General features: G+C 60.2%; 1 protein-coding gene across 1 annotated transcript; it reads right to left on the bottom strand.

Moving 5' to 3' along the window:
* Positions 1–498: 498 nt before the first annotated feature.
* On the bottom strand, positions 499–23,388 carry MAP2K2 (mitogen-activated protein kinase kinase 2). Its single transcript, XM_068537259.1, has 11 exons — positions 22,991–23,388; positions 19,121–19,331; positions 12,857–13,003; positions 8,663–8,740; positions 7,951–8,002; positions 7,749–7,873; positions 6,810–7,023; positions 4,890–4,954; positions 3,588–3,649; positions 2,612–2,657; positions 499–791 (listed from the first exon to the last, which is right to left on the bottom strand). Exons 1-11 carry the CDS (start codon positions 23,080–23,082, stop codon positions 681–683), a joined length of 1,203 nt encoding a protein of 400 aa, XP_068393360.1. The 5' UTR covers positions 23,083–23,388; the 3' UTR covers positions 499–680.
* Between the last annotated feature and the right edge of the window lie 76 nt (positions 23,389–23,464).

Raw genomic sequence — 23,464 nt, 5'->3', positions numbered from 1 at the left:
GGCTTCAACCACAGGACAGCTTGGAAACCCAAGGCTTCCTTTCTGCGGAGCGAGTGTCAGCTCAGGCTGCTGCGAGCTGTCAGAAGTCTCTGTTTCCCGAAGCACAGGAGAGGACCCGGAGGTCCCTCCCAGGGGGCAGGTCACACACTGCTGAGGACAGGCTGCATGGCCCGAGGCTGGAGCCACCGGGGCGGGGAGGGGACCCCACGAGAGCCACTGGGCCCGATGGCTCTTGCGGGCCGGGAGGGTCACCTCCAAGGGGCAGATGCCAGGCTGGGGGCACACACGCACCCCAAGGCGGCAGCCCCCTTCTCTTCTGGTGAAAGTCACCCACGGCTGGGGGTCCCCCCGAGGCTTCAGCCCTGGGAAAGGAGCAAAGCCAGTGCCCGACGCCAGGCCCGTCTCTCGGGGGTGGGGCCGCCCTCGCAGAGGCGCCCACCCCGGGCTGGACCAAGGCTGACACCCCAAGGACGAGGCACAAGAAGCACAACCGGCACGTTTGCGTTTTCTTTCCCTGTTTTGTTTCGGTTTTTTTCTTTAAACCTAAGGAAGCAGGTTCTGAGAAGACAGCACAGCGGCGTCGGCCTCCCCGGGCCCGAGGGCCACGCGCGCATCCCCGCGGAGGGTGCAGCGGGAGGGGCGGGGGTGGGGGGGGAGCGGGTCTGTCGGTGGTGGGACCGTCAGACGGCGGTGCGCGTGGGCGTGCTGGGCTGGTTCAGCCGCAGCGTTTTACACAACCAGCCGGCAAAATCCACTTCTTCCACCTCGGACCGCTTGATGAAGGCGTGGTTCTGAAAGGGAAGGAATGACGTGAGTGGCCCGGCCCTGGCCGGCCGGCCGGGTCCCCACCCCAGAGCAGGGAGGCCCGGGCCCGAGGCCACGCGGCCTGGGACGGGGTCTCAGGCGACAGGGGAGGCCGCTCTATGCCCCCTGGAGCCCAGGGTGACGTGGGGGTCGGCTCACCCTCTGTGGGGCGTCCCGGGCGCCGCGGGGCGTGAAGCAGCATCCCTGCCCCGACCCGCTCGACGCCAGGAGTCCCCCCCAGGTGTGACAACCACAGACGTCCCCAGATGTGGCCCAGGGATCCACGGGGGCAGAGTCGCCTGGGTGAGAACATCTGATCTGGAAGCACGGAACTCTGTGAGGATAGCAAGTGCCCTACGTGTCCTGTCCCGGCGGCAGCCACCGGCCGCTTGAGGCTCCTGAGCCCTTGAAACAGGGCCCGTGTGGCTGGAGAGCAGGATCGCGCCTCGTCCGGCAGTTTAAGTAACTTTAACAGTCACCCTGACAGCGGTTCCCGTTCGGAAGGGCGGGGGGGCGGTCTAGGCCTCCCACGTGACATCCGCCTGTTATGCCAGCTGGGGAGGCGAGACCACCCCCACCTCCCTAAAGGTGGGCGCAGGCTTGGGTGAAACACCAAACCAAGGGAACAGGACTCGTGGTCGGGGAGACAGTCAGCCCCACACGGCCCGCGGTGTCACGCAGGCAGAGACCTGGACGTCGTCCCGCCCCGTGTGAACTGCGCGGAGCTGGGCGGGGAAGACGACGGCAGGTGTCAAAGTTCACTCCCCTGTTCCGTGGGTCTGCATGTTCCACAGTGAACACGTGCTTCTTATGTCGTGCGTGCCCTGAACACACGTCACTGGACTCAGTAAGGAGCTTCTAGAAAGAAGCAGACGGACGCAGACCCCCTCCCACAAGGCGCTCCAGGCCAGCTCACTCTTGGGGCCACAGCAAACTGACTACAGCCGCGACACACAGGCTGTAGCCACAGCTAACAGAGGGGTGGGCTTAGACAGGGCGCCTTCCTGGAGGCGGTGCCGAAGCAGAGGCCCACAGCTGGGGAGAGAGCAACAGGACACGTCCCAGAAGGAGAAGGGCCACCCTGTGCAAAGGTCCCGAGGTGGAAAGCGGGAGGGAGGCTCGGTGGAGGACATGGTGGGGAGGGGGGAGCGTGGTCCTGCAGGCGGGCGCAGGGGCACAGGAGCCCACCGGAGGGCGTGGCTCGGTTATTCAAACTACCGCATCGTGACCACCCTAAGAGGCTCCTTCTCTCCCGTGTGGACACCTGAGGTTGACAACCAACGTCTCACGCCTATAGCTGGCAGTGTTTTCTCTCTTCGAGACACAAGACGCATAAACAAGGGGCTGACTCAGCATTGGGGGTGACTCAGGGGGTCAGGCCTGGTGATGGAGGAAGAAGGCCTAACGTCCACAGCGGACGTGGGCGGAAGGCACTGTGACGGTCACCCTGAGGCTGGCAGGCAGCCCTGCCGGGGGAAGGCCAATGCCGGAGACCACCTTGGTTTTCAAGGACGTTGGACAGTACGGGTTTAGAGGAAGGCAAACACCCCAGTGGTGCCCCCAACGCCTTGGAGGCTGGCCATTCTGAGACACAGCCCTAGCCCCGGGCACACGGGCCCTTCTGTCCCCCGGGGAGCTAAGAGGACCACGGCCGCTCTGCATGGCCCCTTCCAGCAAGCCAGGGAGACCCACAGGGGTTCTCCAGCTTGGCTGGCCGAGAGACATCGGAGCCAGCTCAGTGTTCACTCAGGGCGAGGAGGGCCTGCCAGGGACCTCCGGACGTCCGAAATCTGTGGGTATCACTCACCATGAGCATCTTCAGATCTGCTCGCTCTGCTGGGTTCTTAATTAGGCTGTGGGTTCCAGGGGGTGGGAGAGAGAAGACAGGAGGGCAGTCAGTGGCCTTGGGGGAAGAGGCCTGCATCCTGCTGCCCTTTCCTGCCTGGCCCCCGTGGGTGAGGGGCTCCACCACCATCCTTGGGTGTGAGAGCAGGATGCCCCGGGAGGGCAGGGCAAGAATCTGAGACCAGGACAGGAGGGAAAGGGGAAGAGGGTGGGAAACCGCCCCCCCATGCTGCTCCATCAGAGGCCCAGCAGCAACCGCAGCTAAGTTTCTAATAAAAACCCCAAGTCTGGGAGTCCAAGGGTCAAAGTGGAAGTCTTCCCTTCACGAAAGCAGAACTGTCTAAAAGGCAGCTGCTCAAAGCAGTTCAGGGCTGAGTGGCAGTTCTTCAAACTGGCAACCTCACAGGGCACAGAGAGGTTTACGGGGAGCGCTGGACGCACAGTCAACAGGCTGGCTGCGAGGTACGCAACCCTGGGCCGCAGTGTCGCGTCCTGACATGCAGGGCGCTCGACGGGCCGGCCCTCCGGGTCCACAGCCCGCTCCCCCGAGGCCGCATCACCCAGACGCTTCAGAGGGTGGGAGGGCCACCCCCCGGAAACCAGCTCTGAAGGCCTGCCTAGGAGCCGCGGGTTAGGGGCTTGAGGGGTTAGGACACTGGGCTGCCTGCTGGCAGAAGGCAAGGCGGGAGTAGCGTTATTTCCAGAGAGCCTGCCATCCTGGCTCGCGCGGGGTTTTGGGGACAAGCTAGGGGTGGCAGCTGGACGCCGTGACTCAGCAGCCTCGGTGGGGGGTTGGTGGGGGGATCTGGGTTCTCAGGTGAGCTCCGGTCCCGCCAGGCGCCGCCACTGCCCGGCATCCCCGAGGCCCTGGTCGCCCAGGAAGCAGATGGCCTGGCCCCTGCCCCACCCGACCCGAGCTGGCAGCCGTGGCATCTTACCATTTATTTACAAACTCCTGGAAGTCCTGGGTGAAGACGCCGTTGGGCAGCTTGGGAGGAGGCTGTGGGGCAGGACAGACAGGCGGGGGTGAGAGCTCAAGGATGCTTCTGGAATCAGGGAGAAAAGGCGCTTCCCAGCCTGTGCCTCTGAGGACAGCTCGGCACTTGTCGGGGACCCTCAGGACGCACGCTTCCTGGAGGCAGAGCACGCCCACCCCCCCCACCCCCCCTTCCAGCAGCTTCCCCGGGCAGCCCTGCCAACTGGGTCGGCCTTTTCCCAGAGTTTCCTCCAAAAGCTCTTCTTGTTTGGGGACCACGACTGGTTCTGGAGTGAAGGAGAACAGGGCTCATCCCATTTTATGGACGAGGGTGGTTACTCTTGACCACGTGCTACACGGTCTGGGCCACTACCCTCCGGAGGTGCTTGGAGAGAGCTGGGGGTCTGCCTGAAAAGAGGGGGAGCCCGAGGGGCCTGGCCCCGCACAGGTCCCGGGGTGGGGACAGCCGTGCACAGGCTCAGGCCCCGTCCAGGAGGGCGGTGGGCCTTCTTCCTGTTCAGGGGTGGGAGGTGTCGGTGGCCTCCCTGGAAGGACGTGCTCGCTGGGCCTGGGTGTCGCTGCCAGGTGCAGGGATAGCTGTGTCACCAGAACCACCCCGCCCTGTTCTGTCACCACTGACCCTGCTCTGAGCTGCTCACCTCAAGACCCAACCCTGGGCCAAGCTCGGCCACCCCAACTCCAAAGGGCCACTGGAAACACACTTGCATCAGAGAAGGGCCAGGAGGGTGACCCGGTCACGCCGAGGGGGAGGGCTATAGGGTCAGGTCCTGCTCGGTCCCGTCCCAGCTGCAGGCCTGAGGAGGCCACTCCCATCCTTATGCCTGGATTTACCCATCTGTACAATGGGAGTATCCACGCTGCCCTCTCACGGGGCGGGGAGAAGGATTGGGTGGGCGCCCCGTGCCCACTTCCCAGAGAGGAAGGTGATGCCTCAACTTTCCCTGAGGAAGTGGGATGATTTATGACTTCACCCACAGGGCCCCAGCGCTCGGCCCTGGTGAGAATTCAGAGTGAGAATTCTGGGTTCATCCCCGTGAAAAGATAAAAAAAGAGTCCCCTGGGGAGGGGAGGTGTGCGCATCCTACTGGACTCAGTGGTCTCCACGGCTCCCTGCGGCCCCTCCCCGACACAACCCACAGTCTACACGTCGAACGCTCTTCTTTCTGGGGGACGCTTTCCAACGCGAACGGCTTGATGCCGCCGCTGTGGAGACCTGCCTGCCAGCAGGGCTCCGGGCACGCACCTCGTTCACGATGTAGTCCAGCAGCTCAAAGATTGCCATGGCCGGCCGGCTGTCCATCCCATGACCTGCCCGGGGCAGAAACAAAGACGGGTGAGACGGGCAGGTGGGCACCGTGCTTCCATCGGGCGGCGGGGCCTGAGCGCGCTGCACGCAGCCGAGCGCCCTCCTCCGCACCCGGCCCGACCCAGAGGGCAGGCTCCCGGGCCCAGCTGCCTTCCTGGGAGAGGAACGTCCCTCCTGAGCCTCTGGTGAATTAAAACAACAAAACACCAGAACGAACAGGAACGTTTGTTGAGAAGGCACACATCTGGCAGGGGGTTGCGTCTGGGCTGTGCTAAAGCCGACCCCCTGCCCCCTGGCGTTGGGGGAGGGAGCACGGGGGGTCGAGCAGGCAAGGGCAGCAGTGTGACCTGGCACGGACCTGCGGGCTCAGGATGGTGGCTGGCTGGGATGGCTGACCCCTGTCCTAGACCCAGCTGGCCAGGCCCGCGTTTGGCAGCTGGACTTTTGCCTTCTGTCCCCTGTCCTGAAATGGGCACGTGGGCCGGGGCCGGGGCTGGGGGAGGTGCTGGCAGGCCGAGCAACCTGGCACAGCGCCCCGCTCCTCCCCGCCTGGAAGGCCTGGGCACCGTCTGGGAGTTGGGCTGGAAAGGGAGGGGCAGGGCCGGGGCCTGAGGACACAGATGCGGGCGGGGGGGTTCACCCCTAGTAGGAAATCAAGACACCTCAGCGGTCTGGGTGCGGCACCAGGAAAGGGGAGGGTCTGGGCTTGAGAATACTGTGAAAACCACCATCTGACGACCCAAGTGTCCGTCAGTGGTAAACAGATACCACACGGTGGAATATTATGTGACCATAAAAAAGGAGCGAGGCACCGATGCTTGCCACGGTGTGGACAGATCTCAAGAACACAATGCTCAGTGAGAGAAGCCAGACACAGAAGGACACACAGTGTGTGATTCTATTGATGGGAAACGTCCAGGACAGGCAAATCCACAGACACAGGGAGTGGGTTCGTGGTTGTCAGGGGCTGGGGAGGGGACAGGGTCTCCTTTTGGGGTGATGAAATGTTCTGAAGTGAGATAAAGGTGATGGTCGGACAACCTTGTGAAGGTATAGAAATCCAGTGAGTTATAAGCCGGAATCGAGTGGACCATATGGTATGTGAATGCTATCTCAATAAAGCTGTCAGAAAGCAACCAACTGCAGTCCACTGCATGGTCCTCTGGGCTCTCACTCAATTCAACTCTTTTCCGGTCACTTGACTTTAAAAAAAAAAAAAAAAAAAAAAGTCACAGAGCCCTACGCGTCGCTTCCTAATTACACCACCTGAGCCATGACCCTGACCCCTCACCAGCCCCCAACGTGGTGGAAGCATCGGCCTGAACCTCGCAGGCGGCTGCTTGAGGTACCAGGAGGCCCCTGGGAGCCCCGCTGCCCTCCCGTACCCGTGCTGTGTGTCGGGGCTGAATCTAACCAGCCGCCCGAGACCCGAGTCGAGTTCCTTTCACTTTGGACTCCCTGAAAGGTCTGGCCCAACACAGCAGGACGGCCACTGCAGAGTCCAGGTGGGGGGCAGAAGACTGCCTGCTGGGCAACCCTCTCGGCTTTTCTGTACACTTGAACGTTCTCGTGATGAAATGCTGGAGAAACCACCCGCCACCCCACGGCTTGGCTGAGGGGCGAGTGTCCTGACCCCGCCAGCTGGCAGCGACAGGTGCAGCTGCCCCAGACGGGACAGTTCGGGGCGTTGCTTGCCGCGTTGTCCCCAGAAGCCTCAGGACCATCTGAGGACTGCTGACCGCAGTGAGCGCGGCCCAGGGGGACAGGTGGCGCTAAGAGGGGCCAGAGGGGAGGCAGCTGCCGTCCCCAGGCACCGTACGCCCCGTCCAAACCGGAAGTCCCAGCCTCGGGCCATACCGCTGATGGGGCGTCCGGGGGGTCTCGGCCGCGGCGAGATGCTGTGAGGCTCTCCTTCTGCGCCGTCGACCATGGGCCGGCCAAATATGGCCTCCAGCTCCTTGGCGTCCGGCGGGGGGATGGGGTACCTTCCAATGGACAGCTCCACCAGGGACAGGCCCATGCTCCAGATGTCTGACTGCACCGAGTAGTGAGTGCCTTGCAGCCGCTCCGGCTGGGGGGGAGATGGGCAGAGACGGCCCGAGGGAGATGGAGGGGCGCTGGCACCCTAGAGTGTCCCTGTGGTCCCCCTGCAGCCCCATCCCGCTTAGGGACCCAGCAGCAGAAAGAAAGCCATTCCGCCCCCTCCCTCCACCTGCTTCCAGCCGTGCTGACAGCAGCCCCTTAAAGCCCCGCAACCCAAAGTGCTTCTGGAGAGCGACCGGCCCAGGAAAGACGCCGGAACGTCTCCTTCTCCCAACAGTCTCAACACGGACTTCTCAGAATCTGCTCTTAAAATCACCCAGATGGGGACTTCCCTGGCGGTCCAGTGGTTAAGACTCCACGCTGCCAATGCAGGGGGCGCGGGTTCGATCCCTGGTCGGGGAACTAAGATCCCGCATGCCACGCGGTGCGGCCAAAAAAAATTAAAGAGATAAAAACGAAAATAAAAAAATAAAATCACCCAGATAGTTCCTAAAATAACGGAGGGTTAGTCGACTGGCTCAGAAATTAACTGACTACTCTCCCCGAGCGGACAGGCACCAGGCCGGCGTCTCCAGAGAGACAAAAACCCAGATGAGAAGATGATGGAAACTAGAAATTCGACGGAGAGAAGAAAGCCCGCAAAAGAAACTACACTACAGGGAAGGGCAGGCTTTTGGAAAAGCTTCTGGAAAACGGGGAAGAGCTGATGAGGGTCGGGGTGGGCGGGGGGGGGAGGACGCTGGAAGGACTCACAGACATGTAGGACCGCGTCCCCACAAAGGAGTTGGCCATGGAGTCGATGAGCTGCCCGCTCACCCCAAAGTCGCACAGCTTGATCTCCCCTCGGGAGTTGACGAGGATGTTGGATGGCTTCACATCTGGGAGCAGAGCCGGCGGTGTGGACGCTGCGGGTCGCCGCCAGCCCCTCCCGGCCCCGGGGCGCCCGTCCCCTTACCTCGGTGCATGATCTGGTGCTTCTCCCGGAGATACGCCAGGCCCCGCAGAACCTGCAGGGAAGCCGCAGGGCGGTGCCGTGAGGGGGACTGTCCTCTGGACAGGCCCGAGGCCCAGGCCGAAGTGGCCATGTGACAGTGACGACATTCTTCGGGTGGGTACAGTCACCCACCTCCCCAACTCTCACACGGCCCCCCACCTTGAGGAGGACACCGCCCTCCCCTTGTCTGAGGAGGGCCCGAGGCCCTGTCAGCAGGGCTGTAAGCGTCCAGCCGACCGCCCCGCCTCAGGGGTCACCCCCGCCCGAGAGGCGTCCTCTGTTGAGCCCTTTGGTGCCGGGACCGTGCTCAGGGCCCCCAGGTCGACGGCGTGAAGGATACAGTGGCTGTTTCACCGAGTTAGACAGGCAACACTCGACGACGACAGCACCGTGGGACAGTGTGTGCCTGGCGCCACGCCACGGCTCCTCCTGCCACCCCCTTGCCTGTATGGGGCAGGGAAGTATCACCCCCACTTCACAGGCAAAGGGACGCCACCCGCTCAGTCCCACAGCCGGTGGAGGCTGGCACTGGCACCTCTGCCTCTTTGCCCGGAGGCGGATGCCCACCACTGGCTTCCGGAGGCTCCTTGAGCCTGGCCGCGTGGAAGGGGGCAGAAGTAAGCAGAAACCCATGAGAACGCGGGGCCGGGAGCGCGCGCCCGCACGCACTTACCGCGATGCTGACCTTCCCCAGGATCTCTTCGGGGATTCTCTTGGCTTCTTTCAACACCTGGTCCAGGGAGCCACCGTCCTAGGGGCAGCACAGGAGAGAGAGGCAGAGCTGCCCTGAGCCGTCGCCAGGCAGGGCTCCCCAGAGGGACGCCAGAGTGGCAGGGAGGAAAACGAAGCATCTCCCTGGTTCCCAGCGAGCTGGTGCTCAATTTCCTCCATGGAAAACAGAGGCCAGACCACAGCCAAAGGCAGCCCGCTGGCTCAGAGCAGGGACTCCCGCAGCCCCGGCCACCTCTGGGGCCTCAGGAAACGGAAAGGGTGCCAGTGTGCTCGCCAGGCGGTCCATCCTTCCCGGAACTGAGGCCCGTGGCTGGACGGCGTGACTCAGCCTTCCTGAGGTTGCCACGGCAGCGGCAGGCGGCCAGTGCTCCACGAGGCCTGCGGCTGAGCCGCCCAGCTTGCAGCCGGAGCACCAGAGAGCGTACCTGAGCCAGACCCGCAGCTCTGGGCCTGCGTCCCCTCCCAGCAAGTCAGCCGCGGCCTCGGGAAGGGGAGCGCGAGCACAGGGGCGCCGCCCGCAAGTGCCCGGTGCAGACGGGAGGCCAAGCCAGCTCCGCCAGGGAGGCCTGATGGCCGAGGGGCATGGGGGAGGGGGGAACGATGGCTCGGCCCCCCCCGTCCTGCCAGTGTAGACACTGCTTGCCACCCTGAACCTGGGATGTCCAGCAAAGGACCTGACACAGGGCACCCTAGCTGATCCCCTGACCAGGGCATGGCCCCAAATCCACACGATAACGAGGAAGTGACAGAAACCAAGTGTCTTGCGCAAGGTCACCCGGCAGCAAACCTGGAGACCAAAACCCCGGGTGTCGCCGACCGGCCCAAGGCGCCTCTTCAGAGATGGGCTCCGAGGACACACCGAGGCCCCCCCCAGGATGCTAGGCAGACCAGAGCTGAGGCTCGGGGCATGCAGTGGGAGGTGGTCAGCATCTGAACGCGCAGCTGGGTGGAGAGCCTGTTTTCTCTCCATGCTGCTCTAGGGCTCCTGTGGCCACCGGCTGTCCCAGGAGGCCTCTTATTCCGCTTGAGGGAGGGCGAGAAGCCTGCAGCCTCGGAGACGCCTGGTCCCCCCTCCCTGGCACTCTGCTCCAGCTGTGCTTGGGTAGAAGGGCCGTGGTGGGACTTGTGGAAAGCCCCAGGCCCTCCAACGCCTTGGGAACCCATGAGGGGCTCTGTAGGCGAGCCCCAGCCTGAGGACGAGGGGGCTGTGCGTGCAGCGACGGCGGGTGTGGCCGCGGAGGAACCCACGGGACCAGGCGGTCCAGTGCACTTGGGCGGCAGGCTGCCCGGCCCAGCCCCGTTCTGCGTGCAGGGCGAGACGGGAGTTCCACTTTTTTCTCATTTTTTGTTTCATCAACTTTAAAAGGATTTTTTAAAAAAAGCGTTCGTGATCCCTGCTCCCTGACTCGGCTCCTTATACTCTTAACTTTCCGTAGGACTGCGGTATGTTTGCTGGATGACATTCAGGGAGAGCGTCTCCGCAGCGACTATGGTGGGCCAGGCCCCAGACCGGGGTCTCAAGGCGGCTCAGGACGCGGCGCGGGTCTCCTCCACGCGGCCCCACTGCCACCCACCCACTGACGTCAGCATGCATCATCCTCTGCGGGGGGCCGAGCTGATAACGGAGTTTCAAGTGTATCTATCTGTCTATCCATCTGCGGGCTCATATTATGCATGCTTTCCTCTCGGGGGATTTTCTCATCCGGTGCATATATGCTGCTTTCACTTCTCCCCTGGAAAGCGGCCTGGTGTCACTCTTCACCTCCCCTTTGCTGACGGACGTGTCTGATTTTTCATTATTGTAGAACAAGGTAGTGCATTCTTCAGTAGATTTGACCGGGACCCAAGAAAATACCAAGAGGTGCCTCTGAGTGGTCAGTCGGCTGCTCCTTGGCCGCTCCGGCCCTGAGACACCCGCTGTCCGCTGGTCCAGGCCCCAAGTCTCCCCAGGAATAGGAATAGGTCTGGGCACCAGGGAGCCGCCAGCCCCGCTCTTTCCCGTGCCCACAGGTGAGTTTCTCCTTCTGTGCTGAATCAGGGCTGCTCGTCACAGCCAGCGGGCCTTTCTCACAAGCTGGAGCTGGAATCTACCCGGTGCGAGACGAGAGTCAATTCGCGCACGACCCTGCGTAGAGACGAATGTGCGCCCTCGACAGGGAGAGAAATGGAGGTGATGCGGGAATCTGGGGAAATGGTGGCGGTGGTGACAACGTCACGGCTGACGCTCCGTCAGCGTTCACGGACCAGCTCGCCCCGTCCTCACACCCTTGGCCTGACAGACAAGGTGTGAGACTCGTCCAGTCCCGCGTGAGAGGTGGGGGGACTGCAAGCGTCCTCTCACCGCCATGTGCGAGACCCTGCAGGGGACCATCGGGCACGAGGACGCCGGGGTGGGTGGCACAGGCCCTCTCAGCGCTTCCTGTCGTCTTGTCCTCCTCACGCCCTCCCCGCCCAGCAGCCGCCCACCACTTAAGGCTCACCTCCACGGATGTAACCCGTCAGCAGAAAGAGGGGCGCGTGGGCCACACCCGGGCCCGTGTCTCTGCGTTTGTGTGCCATCTACGCGTTCCACTGTCGTCATACGCTCGCTATGAAAGCGAACAAGAAAAGCCCAACCGTGAAGCTCTGAAGGACAAACACGGCAAACAGAGAGAATCCAGCATCTCCCCTGCATCCCAGCGGTTCCGTCTGTGCGCTGCCGGGGTGCAGGCGTCTCACCTGGAACTGGTGCTTTACACCCACCAAGAACGGAGGCGGAGGGGGTGGGGCTGTGATGCTGCCTCTTTTCTTTTTTATTTTATTTTATTTTATTTTTTTAGACCGTGCTGTGTAGCACGCGGGATCTTAGTTCCCCAACCAGAAATGGAACCCGTGCCCCCTGCAGTGGGAGCACGGAGTCTTAACTACTGGACCGCCAGGGAAGTCCCATGCTGCCTCTTTTGTACAAGGCAAAGAGGGGCCTCCAAACTCTCAGGGTATTCAGGGAGCAGGGATGGGGGTAGCTGAATGGGGGGGCGAGCAGGGGAGGAGGGGGGAAGGGGAGAGGGAGGGAGGAGGCGGGGAGAGACAGCACAGAAGAGGCTCCCCTCACACCACAGCGATGTCACATCCTTTTCTTGCCCTGATACTCGTCTGTGCAGTGTCGACCAGGTGGGTGGGCAGATACGACTGCCCTCTCCCAGGTGGGGAAGGGGCTCCCACGGGGCAGTGCCAGGCGGGAATCAGGCAGCCAGGTCGGCGCAAGGCAGCTGGGGGAGCCCTCCCTCCGGCCCACGTGCATTCCTCGCCGGCTCTTGCTCAAATTCGTTTCCTGCCTCCTTACAAAACCATCAGAGGGGACGGCACGCTGGAGGCGAGGCGTAATCGAAGCCACCCGCCCAAAGCCACGCGGCATCCTGGTTTTGCAAGGGCCCTGAGGGCTGGGGCCTGGACAGCCGGGCGCGGGCAGGGTCCTACCTGACAAAGGAGGCACGGCAGAGGGCCGGCGGCATTTCCTCTGGGGGCCTTCGGCTCTGACCACTTCTGCTTTCGTTACACCTGATCCCACCCACTTCTGAGCCTCGAGACCAGAGTTCCTTAATGAGGGGGCACATCAGAATCAACCATGGTTTAAAAGAGATGGGCGGCCGCCCTCCATGGCAGAGGCCTGGTCCCATGGGTCTGAGCTGGGGTGCAGAGCCAGGTCCCCAGACCATGCACTCTGGTTAGAGGGCACTTGGGAAGGAGAGATCCAGTGTTTAGTCGCGTAGCCCACCGGCGGGCCTCAGCCCTCAGGCGTGCCTGCTTAGGTGCAAGGACTTTCAACGCTGCATTACTCAGAAGGCCGTGGGGGCCGGAAACAACCTCAGTGTCCACCAAGAGCGTTTCATAAATTATCCAACAGGTACACGTGGACGCCAGGGCGCTAGACGGAGGGGAAAAAGACGGAGCCGGCTCTGTGCCGACAGAGAGCAACGTCTACCATGGATCCGGGGAAAAAGCAACGTCGGGAGGAGGGTGTCTGGTGCTTAAGAAACAAAGGAGCCTACGTGCACACACGGCTGCACCGCCTCGCCCACCTCTAAGAGGGTCCTCCGGGAACAGGACGGGGACTCCGGGGTGGGAGGGGAGGTGCCCCGGGCCCCGCCGCGCTCACCATGTGCTCCATGCAGATGCTGATCTCGCCGTCGCTGTAGAAGGCCCCATAGAAGCCCACGATGTACGGGGAGTTACACTCATGCAGCACCTGCAGCTCACGGATGATCTGGTTCCGGATGGCTGGCTTGATCTCCAGGTGGATCAGCTGCAAGGGAGAGGGAGGCGGGGTCAGGACCGGGCCACTGAGGAGGACCGGGCCACTGAGGGGGGCCGGGAAGGGGGGCTGTCTATGTGCCTGAGAACGGGGAACACACACCCACACACAGACTGGAGCGGGAATGTTCGCAGCAACCGGCTTCACAGCAACTGAAAGGTGGAAGCAACCCAAATGCCCTGAATCAACGGAGGAAGGGACAGAAGAATGTCTCTCTACGCCCTGAACATCACTCAGCCGTGAAAAGGGGTGATGGGCGGACGCTCGCTGCAATGTGGATGGACCTTGAGAACATCATGCTCACTGAGAGAAGCCAGACACAGAAGGACACACGGTGGGTGACTCCACTGATGGGAAAGGTCCGGAACAGGCAAATCCACAGAGAGTGCATTCCTGGCTGTCAGGGGCTGGGGGACAGGGGAGTGACTGCTAATGGGGATGGGGCATATTTTTGGGGTGATGAAAATGTTCTAAAATTGATGATGGAGATGGATGCACAGCTCTGTGAATATACTAAAAATCAGTGAATTAAATACTCTAAAAGGGTCGTTTGTATGGTAGGTGAAGTACATCTCAATAATGCTGTTTAAACAAAATATATCATCAGAGGCAACATTATTCACTTGGTTACAGGGGGAGCTCTGTTAATCAAATCATACAAAGGGCCAGCCTTTCCCAGGAGCAGACCAGGTAATGCCCTGTCCGATGCGGCAATTACTTCACCTCTGCCCCCCTCTGCCCCTTGGGTTTTCTGAACCCCTTCCCACCCCCAGCCTAGACAGAACAGATAGCCTTCCACTGCCACCCTAGGATCCTGGCTCCCCTTCCCCTTGAGTTTGTCAGCAGAGAGGACAGTCACCAAATTCATCGCAATATCTGGAAAGGTTAGAAAAGAAAGGATCGTCCAGAGATGCAGAAAAGACAGCTGACAAACAGCCAAGAGCAATGCCCAGCTACAAACCCCAAATAAGCCAAGATCCCCCGTACAGCGGGGGAGAGTCAGGCTGCGGGTCCACGTCCTGGTTACTTCGAGTCCTAGATGTTACAGCCATGGTGATAAGACAAGAAAAGGGTGTGATTTCCACCTGTCCATCAGAGAGGCGGAACCAGATCCCCGGTACCTGAAAATGACCACTATCAATTCAACAGACATTTCTGTAGAGTCAGTTACACTCGGGGCTGGTGACAGGGAGAGACAGCACAGATGGTCCTGCTTGGAGGAGATGCGCCACCAGGAGGGGAAGAGACGCAGGCAAAACAACCCCGCTGTGGTGGAGATGCTGACGGAGGAATCACAGAGGGGGGTCCAGGGCTCAGGCGACACTCAGGCCGGGCCTTGAAGCACAGGTGGGACTCTGCCAGACGGACCAGGTGGGGTGGGCATGCTGGGCGGAAGGACAGAGAGCTGCCTGTTGGCGGGCTGCGTGCCGAGTTCAGGGGGGCACAGGGCGTGTGTGGGGCACCCACCAACGACCTTCAAAACCTTGAGAACTGCGGCAGCTCCCGGCGAAACGGTGCCTGGTGCCTACGCCGCCCCAGGCAAAGCCTCACGCCTCCACGTGAAGGTTCCCCCACCTGACCCAGCCTGCAGAGTAGAGCCCTGGCTGTGGGCCCTGGGACACCACACCTGCCCCTTGGCCACCACCAGCGGGACGGCGGAACACACCAGAACCCCAGGTGCTCTCTCCTCCATCGGCCGCCCCCATGAGCACGTGCACACAGACCCGCCTGGAAAGGGCGAGATGAGGGTCTGAAAGCCAAGTGCTGCCGTCTGCGTGCAGCGCGGCAGGTTCATCCTGCAAGCCAGGTGGGAGGGCACGGCGAGGCTGACAGTGGGCAATGCCGGCGTCAGGACCATCAAGGCCCAAGAGAAATACAGCGCGGGCCACCAATTTAATTTTGAATCCTCTAGCTGCTGTGTTCAGAGTACAGAGAGACAGGTGACATGAATTTTTCATGTGTTTTGTTGAAACTCGGTGCAATGTATCAAAAATTGACTGTTTCGACGTGAGGGCGATGTAAAAAGATTAATGAGTTTTTTCACACGGAGCCCTTGAAACCTGGTTTGTGTCTCTGCACGTACGGTGAGCCCTGGCTGACATCGACCGTGTCTCACAGGCTCGGCCACCGCGTCTGACCAGGGGCAGCCATCGTGGACAGAGCTGCTCTCGACCAAGAACTTCAAAGGAGCTGCAGATGAATCACTGGGGGGGGGGGGGTGGGTGGGTGGGTAGAGAAGCAGAAGTGGGGGAGTTGGACAAAACTGGACGAAACCGGGCAGATCTGGACAAATCCCAGGGGTCCTGGAAGCCTGGGGTCAGGGCCTTAATGTGAATAAGGCCAAAAGAAGTCAGAGGCTTTCCAGAAAGGTATGGTAAAGAGAGCACGCGGGGGCGGCTGCCATGTGAAGTGAGCCTCGTGGATCACCTAGGAACCACCGCGGAGGGGGTGTGGAGAAAAAGCAGGAATGGGACGAGGGCCACGTGTCTGAGCCCTGGTGCTTGCGATTCGCCCTGACGACGACGACCCACAGGGGCTGGAGGGTGGTGGCGAGAACCGCCCCCACTGGGCTGACCAGCAAGTTCAGGTTCAGAGACTTAAATGACGCCCCCAGGGGCACACAGCTGGTGAGCGGTCAGGAAGGGTTGGGGCCTGGCTCATGGAACGCCAAACAAAACCCATGCTCTTTCCACTGCGGCACCTGGGCCCTGCGAGCTCCAACAGCTGATTAAATAAGTATGGTGCTAGGAGTTCAAACCCCATCTAGGAGTCCAAGGCTGTTCCTACTGCAGAACGGGGGATTCGAGTTAGGGATGGGGGCAGGGGGCACAAACTATGTAAAGAGGGAAATGGATTGCGGAGGCGAGGCCTTGACGGCTTCCTCTGGGTCAGGGTCAACTGCAAAGGGAGGACCCGAGAGGGTTCAAGCCCAATTCAGACACCGACCCAGCTAAGCCTCAGTTTCTCAGTAAAACAGAGCTGTTGGTCCATGCAAATGAGAACGTGCGCACCGGCTTTGACCCAGGGCCATCACTAGAAAGAAGGCAGCTGGTGTTAGGACGTGGCCTTGGGCAGGTCTGTAACCTCCATTCTGGAAGCATGCAGATGCCGAGGGTACACACACACACACACACACACACACACACACACACACACACACACACACACACACACACACACACACACACACACACACACACACACACACACACACACACGAGGCTGAAAACATCCCTCCGCTTGGAGCACAGGGAATTTGGGAGAGCCCCACAGGTGCAACACGGTCACCGAGTCCCTCTGCCGGTCCCAGTGACGCAGAGGTTGTGTGCCCAGGGCTCCCGCAAGGATGCGGGAGGAATCGTGACACCAGGCATGAGTTCAGAGAACATTGACGAACGGACGTTAACAGTGGAAATGGAGACTGGTTCTCGCGGGTCTTAGGGAACTGGTGTCACTGCTCGTGTCGTAGTGGTCAGGATAATCCCCTGCCCATCACAGGGGCTGGAGGGACGCCGGCCCACAGCAGGATCTGTGCAGGCCTTCCAGAATGCGTGGAATTCCTACTCGGCTTCCCAGGAATTCGGAATTCCACCCAGGGTAGTGGAGCAAGGACGGAGGCCACTGTTCCTCAAAAACCACTTTGACACGTCAATTTTCCCACCTGTGTCCTCTGCTGAATACAGGCAAACAGAGCTCCTGGGGGAACTGTCACCCTGGGAGCCCTTGACCTCCGCAGACTGGCCGAGGGCTCCGGGGCCACCAGGAAGTGAATTCACGCCCTGAATTGCGTGACTCTGGGTGCGGCTGCACAGGCCACAGGCAACTGGAAGGGGTTACGACTGATGGGGAACAAAATCTGAGGTCCACCTCCCCCAGTTTTTAGAAGTTTTTTTTTTTGGCCGTACCACGCGGCATACGGGATCTTAGTTCCCTGACCAGGGATCGAACCGGGGCCCTTGGCAGTGAAAGTGCTGAGTCCTAACCACTGGACCTCCAGGGAATTCCCTTTCTTAAAAAAATGTTTATTCTATTATTATTTTTTTTTTTGGCCAAACTGCGCAGCATGTGGGATCAGTTCCCCGACCAAGGATTGAACCTACGACCCCTGCAGTGGAAGCTCGGAGTCTTAACCGCTGGACCACCAGGGAAGTCCTCCCTTTTTTTTTTAAACCTTTTATTTTGAAAGGATTATGCAAGCACAGGAAAGCTGCAAAAACAGCAGAGAGAGTCCCGTGTGCCCTTCACCCAGCTTCCCCTGGCAGTGACGCTGTCTGTGACTGAGGCCGGTATCACAGCCGGGACACAGACATCGGGGCAGCACCACTAACTAGACTACACCTGGGCCCCCCAGCTTTAAACCCGGAAGCCTTACTTCGCAGGCTTTCAGAAAGCCGTAGACAAACTCTCGGATTTCATGGTTATACAAGGCACGTCGGCAGCCACCTGGAAGAGTCCTGGCTGGCGTGAGAACCCTCCGACCCTGACGAGCACTCTGACCCGTGCACTCTGTCCCCAAGTCCCCACCTTCCGTCACCGTCTGAATTTCACGTCTGCCCTTCCACTCCCTGTGCTTTGGGCGATGGCAGACCAGGGATTTCGGGGGCTGCTCTGGTTTTGAAAAGGCTGCCTGTGGTAAGCAGACAGAAATAGAAAGCATGTGGCTGTAGGTTTCAGGAGGGAGGGCGGGGCTCTGGAGGCAGGAGGAATAGCTGCTGCGCTAACCTCCCCCCACCCCCTCCATGGAAACCGAGTGCATGGTTCCCAGGAAAGGCGGGCCCTGCGCAGATACCCCCGGGGAACGGGGTGGTCAGGTTTCCAAGAACGCAATTCAGAAACTACGGGACGATGGGCTTCCAGGAAGAGGGGGCTTTCTATGTCTGCAGGAACATGCCTGTGTAAGCTGAATCATGTGTCAACTCAACGTATCCCAGTCACGTGTGCAGAAGCCACCATCCCCAGGTGGTGACCTCCTCTTCCCCACTCCCGATGCCTCTCAGGGACCCTCCCCTACATGTAGCAGGGAGACTGCACTGTGGCACAGGAGCCCCGATGAGGGACTTCTCAGCACCAGGGTTTGCACTGAACAGGGAGGTGATGGTTGATTTTGTGTGTCCGCTTGGCTAGGCCACGGTACCCAGCTGTCGGGTCAGACGCCAATCTAGACGTCACTGTGAAGGTATTTTTTAGATGTGATCTAACATGGAAATCATCAGACTTTGAGGAAAGCAGGTGACCCTCCATAAGTGGGTGGGCCTTATCTAATCAGTTGAAGGCCTTAAGAGAAAAGACTGAGGTCGTGCCCCCCTGCCCCCACAAAGAGAGGATTCTGCCTCCGGACTCCCTCTCTCTCTCTCTCTTTTTTCTTCTTTTTAAATTTTTTGGCCACGCCACGCAGCATGCGGGATCCTAGTTCCCTGACCAGGGATCAAACCAGCGTTCCCTGCAGTGGAAGCATGGAGTCTTAACCACTGGACCGCCAGGGAAGCCCCCAGACTCTCTCTGGACTCAAGCTGCACCAGCTCTTTCCTGGGTCTGCGCCCACCGGCCCGCCCTACAGATTTCAGACCTGCCAGCCACCACGATCACCTGAACCAATGCCTTAAAGTACCTCTACCTACCCCACCCCCTACACACCCCTAGTGCTTCTGTTTCTCTGGAGAACCCTGGCTACTACAGGTGGCTCGGGTACCCCGTTGCCAAGGGACCGCCCTCCCCCACCCCACCGATGTGACCGTCGCTACCAGCAGCCAGTCCTGGTCGGCAGGGCCTTCTCCTGGTTGTGAAGTCAGGGGAAGGCCGGCTCTAAGGGGACTCGATTCTCCTCCCTTCCGTCTGCTACCCTTCTCAAGCCAGTCCGTTCCCGGCGACCTGAATTTCAGACATCCCGCAAGGCAGGGGGTGGCCTCCAAGGGAAGAGCTGCGTGGGACCAGGCTGCATCACCACATTCTAACTAGAACCCACGTTGGCAGGGGTGGCCTCTGAGCCTGGGAGCCCGTCAGAAGGCAGAGGCCGGCACCCTTGAGGCCCCTCTCTCCCGCTGCCAGGGCACCTGTCGCCACCGCTCGTACCCGCAGAGCACGGGGACAGAGCCGTCAGCTGCCTCTCACCTTTCTTGCCATGATGAGGCCCGAGGGTCTGTGCTGGACCTTGGTGACCACCCCACCGTTCCCGGCTCCCAGCTCCGAGATCCTTTCAAAGTCATCGTCCTTGAGCTCCCCGACCTTGGCCTTCTGGGTGAGGAAGGCTTCCAGCCGCTTCTTCTGCTGCTCGTCAAGTTCTAGCTCCTCTAGCTTCTTCTGCAGGTCCACCAAGTTTGCTCTGCGGAGACCCCAAGGGCGAGGGTTAGCCAAGACTGCACGCGCTACCGAGAGATGACTCAGCCCGAGCCGAGGTCACCGCGTGGCCACTGCACATTCCAGGCCCGGGGTTTGTAGCTGGGAGGTGAATCAGACCTGATTCTGGTGCTTGAAGGGCCTACGATCTCATGGGAAAGAAAGACCACCCGCAGACACACAGCTGAGGTCCCTGAGAACTGGGGATGCCGTCCCTGCCCCCCCACTCATAAAGGTTAGGAGCCCTCAGGACCTTGAGGACCAGCTCTAGCTCAGTGGCCCTGGTATCAGACCCGGGAGCCCTTCCTCCTGACACAAGAGCTCTGGACCACATGGGAAGGAGACAAGGGAACCGGAGAGACAAGCCTGGGGGTCGGGGAGTGAAGGCCCAGGTCAGGACACCTGTTTTTCACAGGGATGGAGGAGCAAACTCATTTTGAGTGGACTCAGAGCAAAGAACTAGAACCGAGAGGCAGATGACAGAAGCCGTAGCATCTGCGCCTCTAATTTACACGAATTACCCAGAGGTACGGGCAGGGGAAAGGAGAGGGGCATAATTTAAACAGTGCAGACAATTCCAGGGCATTCCGTTCCAGCAGCACGCTCTTATTATATCTTGAGCGTTACTGTAAACGTTAGGCATTTATACGTACACGCATTCCTAGAGCCGGTTATTAAAAACCAACCATGTGGGACTTCCCTGGTGGCGCAGTGGTTAAAAATCCACCTGCCAATGCAGGAGACAGATTCGAGCCCTGGTCCGGGAAGATCCCACATGCTGCGGAACAACTAAGCCCGTGCACCACAACTACTGAGCCTGCGCTCTAGAGCCCGCGAGCCACAACTACTGAAGCCCGCGCACCTAGAGCCTGTGCTCCACGACAAGAGAAGCCACCGCAATGAGAAGCCTGCGCACCTCAATGAAGAGTAGCCCCCACTCGCCACAACTAGAGAAAGCCTGCGCGCAGTAACGAAGACCCAACACAGCCAAAAATAAGTAAACAAATAAATAAATAAATGTATATAAAAACCATGTATACTGCACTTTATTGGGTGATTCAACAAACTTTCAAAGGAAAGGTTGACAGCTATTTTCACTAGTGCCTTGACTTTGAACCAAATCCTGGAGTAAAAAGCAGCTCACTATAACAGGCAGGTAGACGCCAGCTCAATGCTCAGCGCACACAAGGACTAACCTGAGGCTGCCCAAAAGAAAAAGAACATGAGCTATGTATGCAATTCTAAAAATTTCTAGCCACATTAGAAAATGTTTATCTGGTGAAATTAGTTACTCTGGAATACGTATTATACTTACAGCTTCCCTGAATTTGGACAAGCCACATTTCAAGCGCTGGCTGTGGCCAAGGGCTCTACCCAAACAGTGAGTGCAGCTCTAAGAAAAGTCACTAGAGGAGAATGGGCCACCTCCAGAGGTCCCCACTCACCATTCTCCAGGGCATTTAAGCCAAGGTTTACCGCCCACCTAGGGGAGACCCCCCCGGGGGAATTCAAGCAGGAGATGAAGGGGGACACTGGAGTTCTGGCAGGAACCTTCCAAGCCCCAAGTTCAACCATGACTTGCCTACAACTTTAAGAGATGTGAGCAAAAGGGCACACAGGAGCAAGATGACCTGCCGCTGGGTGATGTCACCTGAGCTGGTACCTCGAAGAGGTCGCTGGGAGGTAGGGGGCTAGGTGCCACTTCCTGAGCAGGTACAAGAGCTTTAACTCCCACAATCCTCCTGGGAGGCACCTCTCTTGTAGACCCAGCCCACCCAGGAGGGACAAGGCTCAGAGGTTCAGTAACCTGCCTGAGGGTCACAAGGCAAGGAAGTGGCAGAGGCTGGAGCGACACCTATGTCCTTCCAGCCTGCAAAGCCTGTGCTCATGGTAGTGGTCCCCTGAGCCAGGACCTGGAGAAAGGGGGAACAAGAAGGACACTGACAGACAGAGAAGGAAAGGCAAAGGGAAGGAATGAATGTGCCACGACCCCTTCACCATAGGGCTGAAGAGGCAGCTTTTGCAGCCAGACCCTCAGACCCTGGAATGTGTCCAGCCTGGCCTATGACATCTAAAATGCATTCTGGAGTCAGCTGATTAAGCCATTTTACATTTCATGGCAACTCCACTGTGGTTATTTAAAAAAACCCTGGAATTCCAATGGCTGGCTTCTTCTACTGGGGGAATTCTTGAAGGGATGGAAATCACAAATCACATTAAAAAAAAAAAACACAAAAAAACGAGAAGAGAATATGATGAAGGAGCTGTCTTGTAAGAATAAGTGGAGTTTTTGAGAATCAGGAACACATCCCCACACTGAGCTGCGCCCTCGGGGACAGAGAAAGATGTGAACTCACACACATATGCATCAAGGCGCTCCTCCTTCATCTGGTTGCAGGAGGCCAAGTCCCCCGAGAGACACCAAACATGCCATTCGCCCATCACACCTGGTTCTCATGGGTCACACCACAGGCAAGGCACACGGCACACGGATCCCGGCCACGGACCTCTGAGACCAGCCTGGCCGCTCCAGCATGAAGAACGGGAGTAGGGAGGTCATAGGGACATGCTCTGGGGCCAAGTGGCGTGACCTCACACAATGCGACTCTACCATCGGGTAACCCCAATGCCCCGTGCTTCTTCCTCTGTCCCCTTCCTTCCTCTCAAGTCCTCCTGTCCCCCTCAGTTGCCTCAAACCCACCCACACTTCTCCAGCCCCTCAAGGCTTTGCTAATCCATTCGATCCAGAATCTCTGTTCATCTGCTTTCAGGGGTCCCAGCAGGCCCCCGACTTCTTTCCTGCTGGGTGCCCAGGTCCCCCCACCCCCGCCCCTACAAATCCCCCTCGCTCCTTGCTCCCCCCCAGCCTCTATGCCTCCTCCAGGCCTCCTCACCACTCTCCCCAGGCTCAGCTCCACCCCCCACCAGCAGGGTCTTCTCAGGCTCCCTTCCCCTCAATTCCCTGAGGACACCCCCACCCCTCAGGGATCCCTCCCCACCCTCAAATCTCTCAAGCACCCCCTTCCCCTTTTCCTGGACCTCCTTATCCCATGCTCACTCCCAGGAACCCCGCTTGCCCCATCCCCTCCTCTCAGGAACCCCACGCGCCACCGTTCTTGGAACGCAAGGATCCCCCCCCCACCCCGCCTTTCCCTCCACATCACTACTCAGGGACTCCTCCTCCTTCCTCCGATTTCACTATTGCGGACCCCTGACCCATCCTCTCCCCTCAGAAACCCTCCCATCATCATCCTGGCTTCACTATTTAGGGCGCCACATTCCGGTCTTCTCCCCGCAGGGACCGATTCACTATTCTGAGACCCTCCATCCCATCTTCTCCCAGCAAGAACCCTCCCCCAGCCCGATTTCACCATTCAGGGACCTCCCTCCCGCCGACAGAGATACTCTGAGCCCCTCACCTCTCCTCTCCTCTCAGGGCCCCCTCCCCGACCTTGCTACCCAGGGCCCCCTCCCCTCCTTTCAGGGACCCCCTTCCCCGATCTCGCAACTCAGGGACCCCTCCCCCCGTCCTTCCCACCCAGGGTCCACTCCCCCGTCCTCTCATCTCCTCGACCCCCTCCCCCGACCTCGGTACTCTGGGACCCCCATCCCGTCCTCTCCCCGGCGCTGGCCCGGCCCACTCACTCGGAGGCGCCCTCGCTGGTGGGGGACGGGCCCTCGGCGATGGCGGGGTTGATGGTGAGCGCCGGCAGCACCGGCTTCCTCCGGGCCAGCATCGGGGATCCGAGGGCCGGCGGCGGCGGCGCCTCTAGCCGGGGCCCATAGGGGGCGGGCCGGGAGCGGGCGGCGCCGACGCGAGCGCGGGGCTGCGGCCGCGGCCTAGGCCGGCGCCGGGGGGGCGAGGATTGGCGGCGCTGCGGATCGGGGCCGAGAGGCGCCAAGGGACGAAGGGGCTGAAGCCGAGGGATCGGGGCCGCGGCAGCCACAGAGGCCGGACCGAGGCTGACTCTGCAGCCGGAGCCCGGGAGGCAGAGGGAAGGGAGGGGGAGCTACGAGATCGCGGGCCTCTCGCGAGAACCAGCGCCGGTGAACCGAGCCGGGCCCCGCCCCTCACCCCGACGCGTGCGCACCAGCCTGAGGCCGCCTCCTCGAAGGGAA

The sequence above is a fragment of the Eschrichtius robustus genome, chromosome 2 (genome assembly GCF_028021215.1).
Source record: "Eschrichtius robustus isolate mEscRob2 chromosome 2, mEscRob2.pri, whole genome shotgun sequence".
Taxonomy (NCBI): Eukaryota; Metazoa; Chordata; class Mammalia; order Artiodactyla; family Eschrichtiidae; genus Eschrichtius; species Eschrichtius robustus.
Note: the sequence above shows the minus strand (reverse complement) of the source record. Positions and strands in the feature narration are given on the sequence as shown.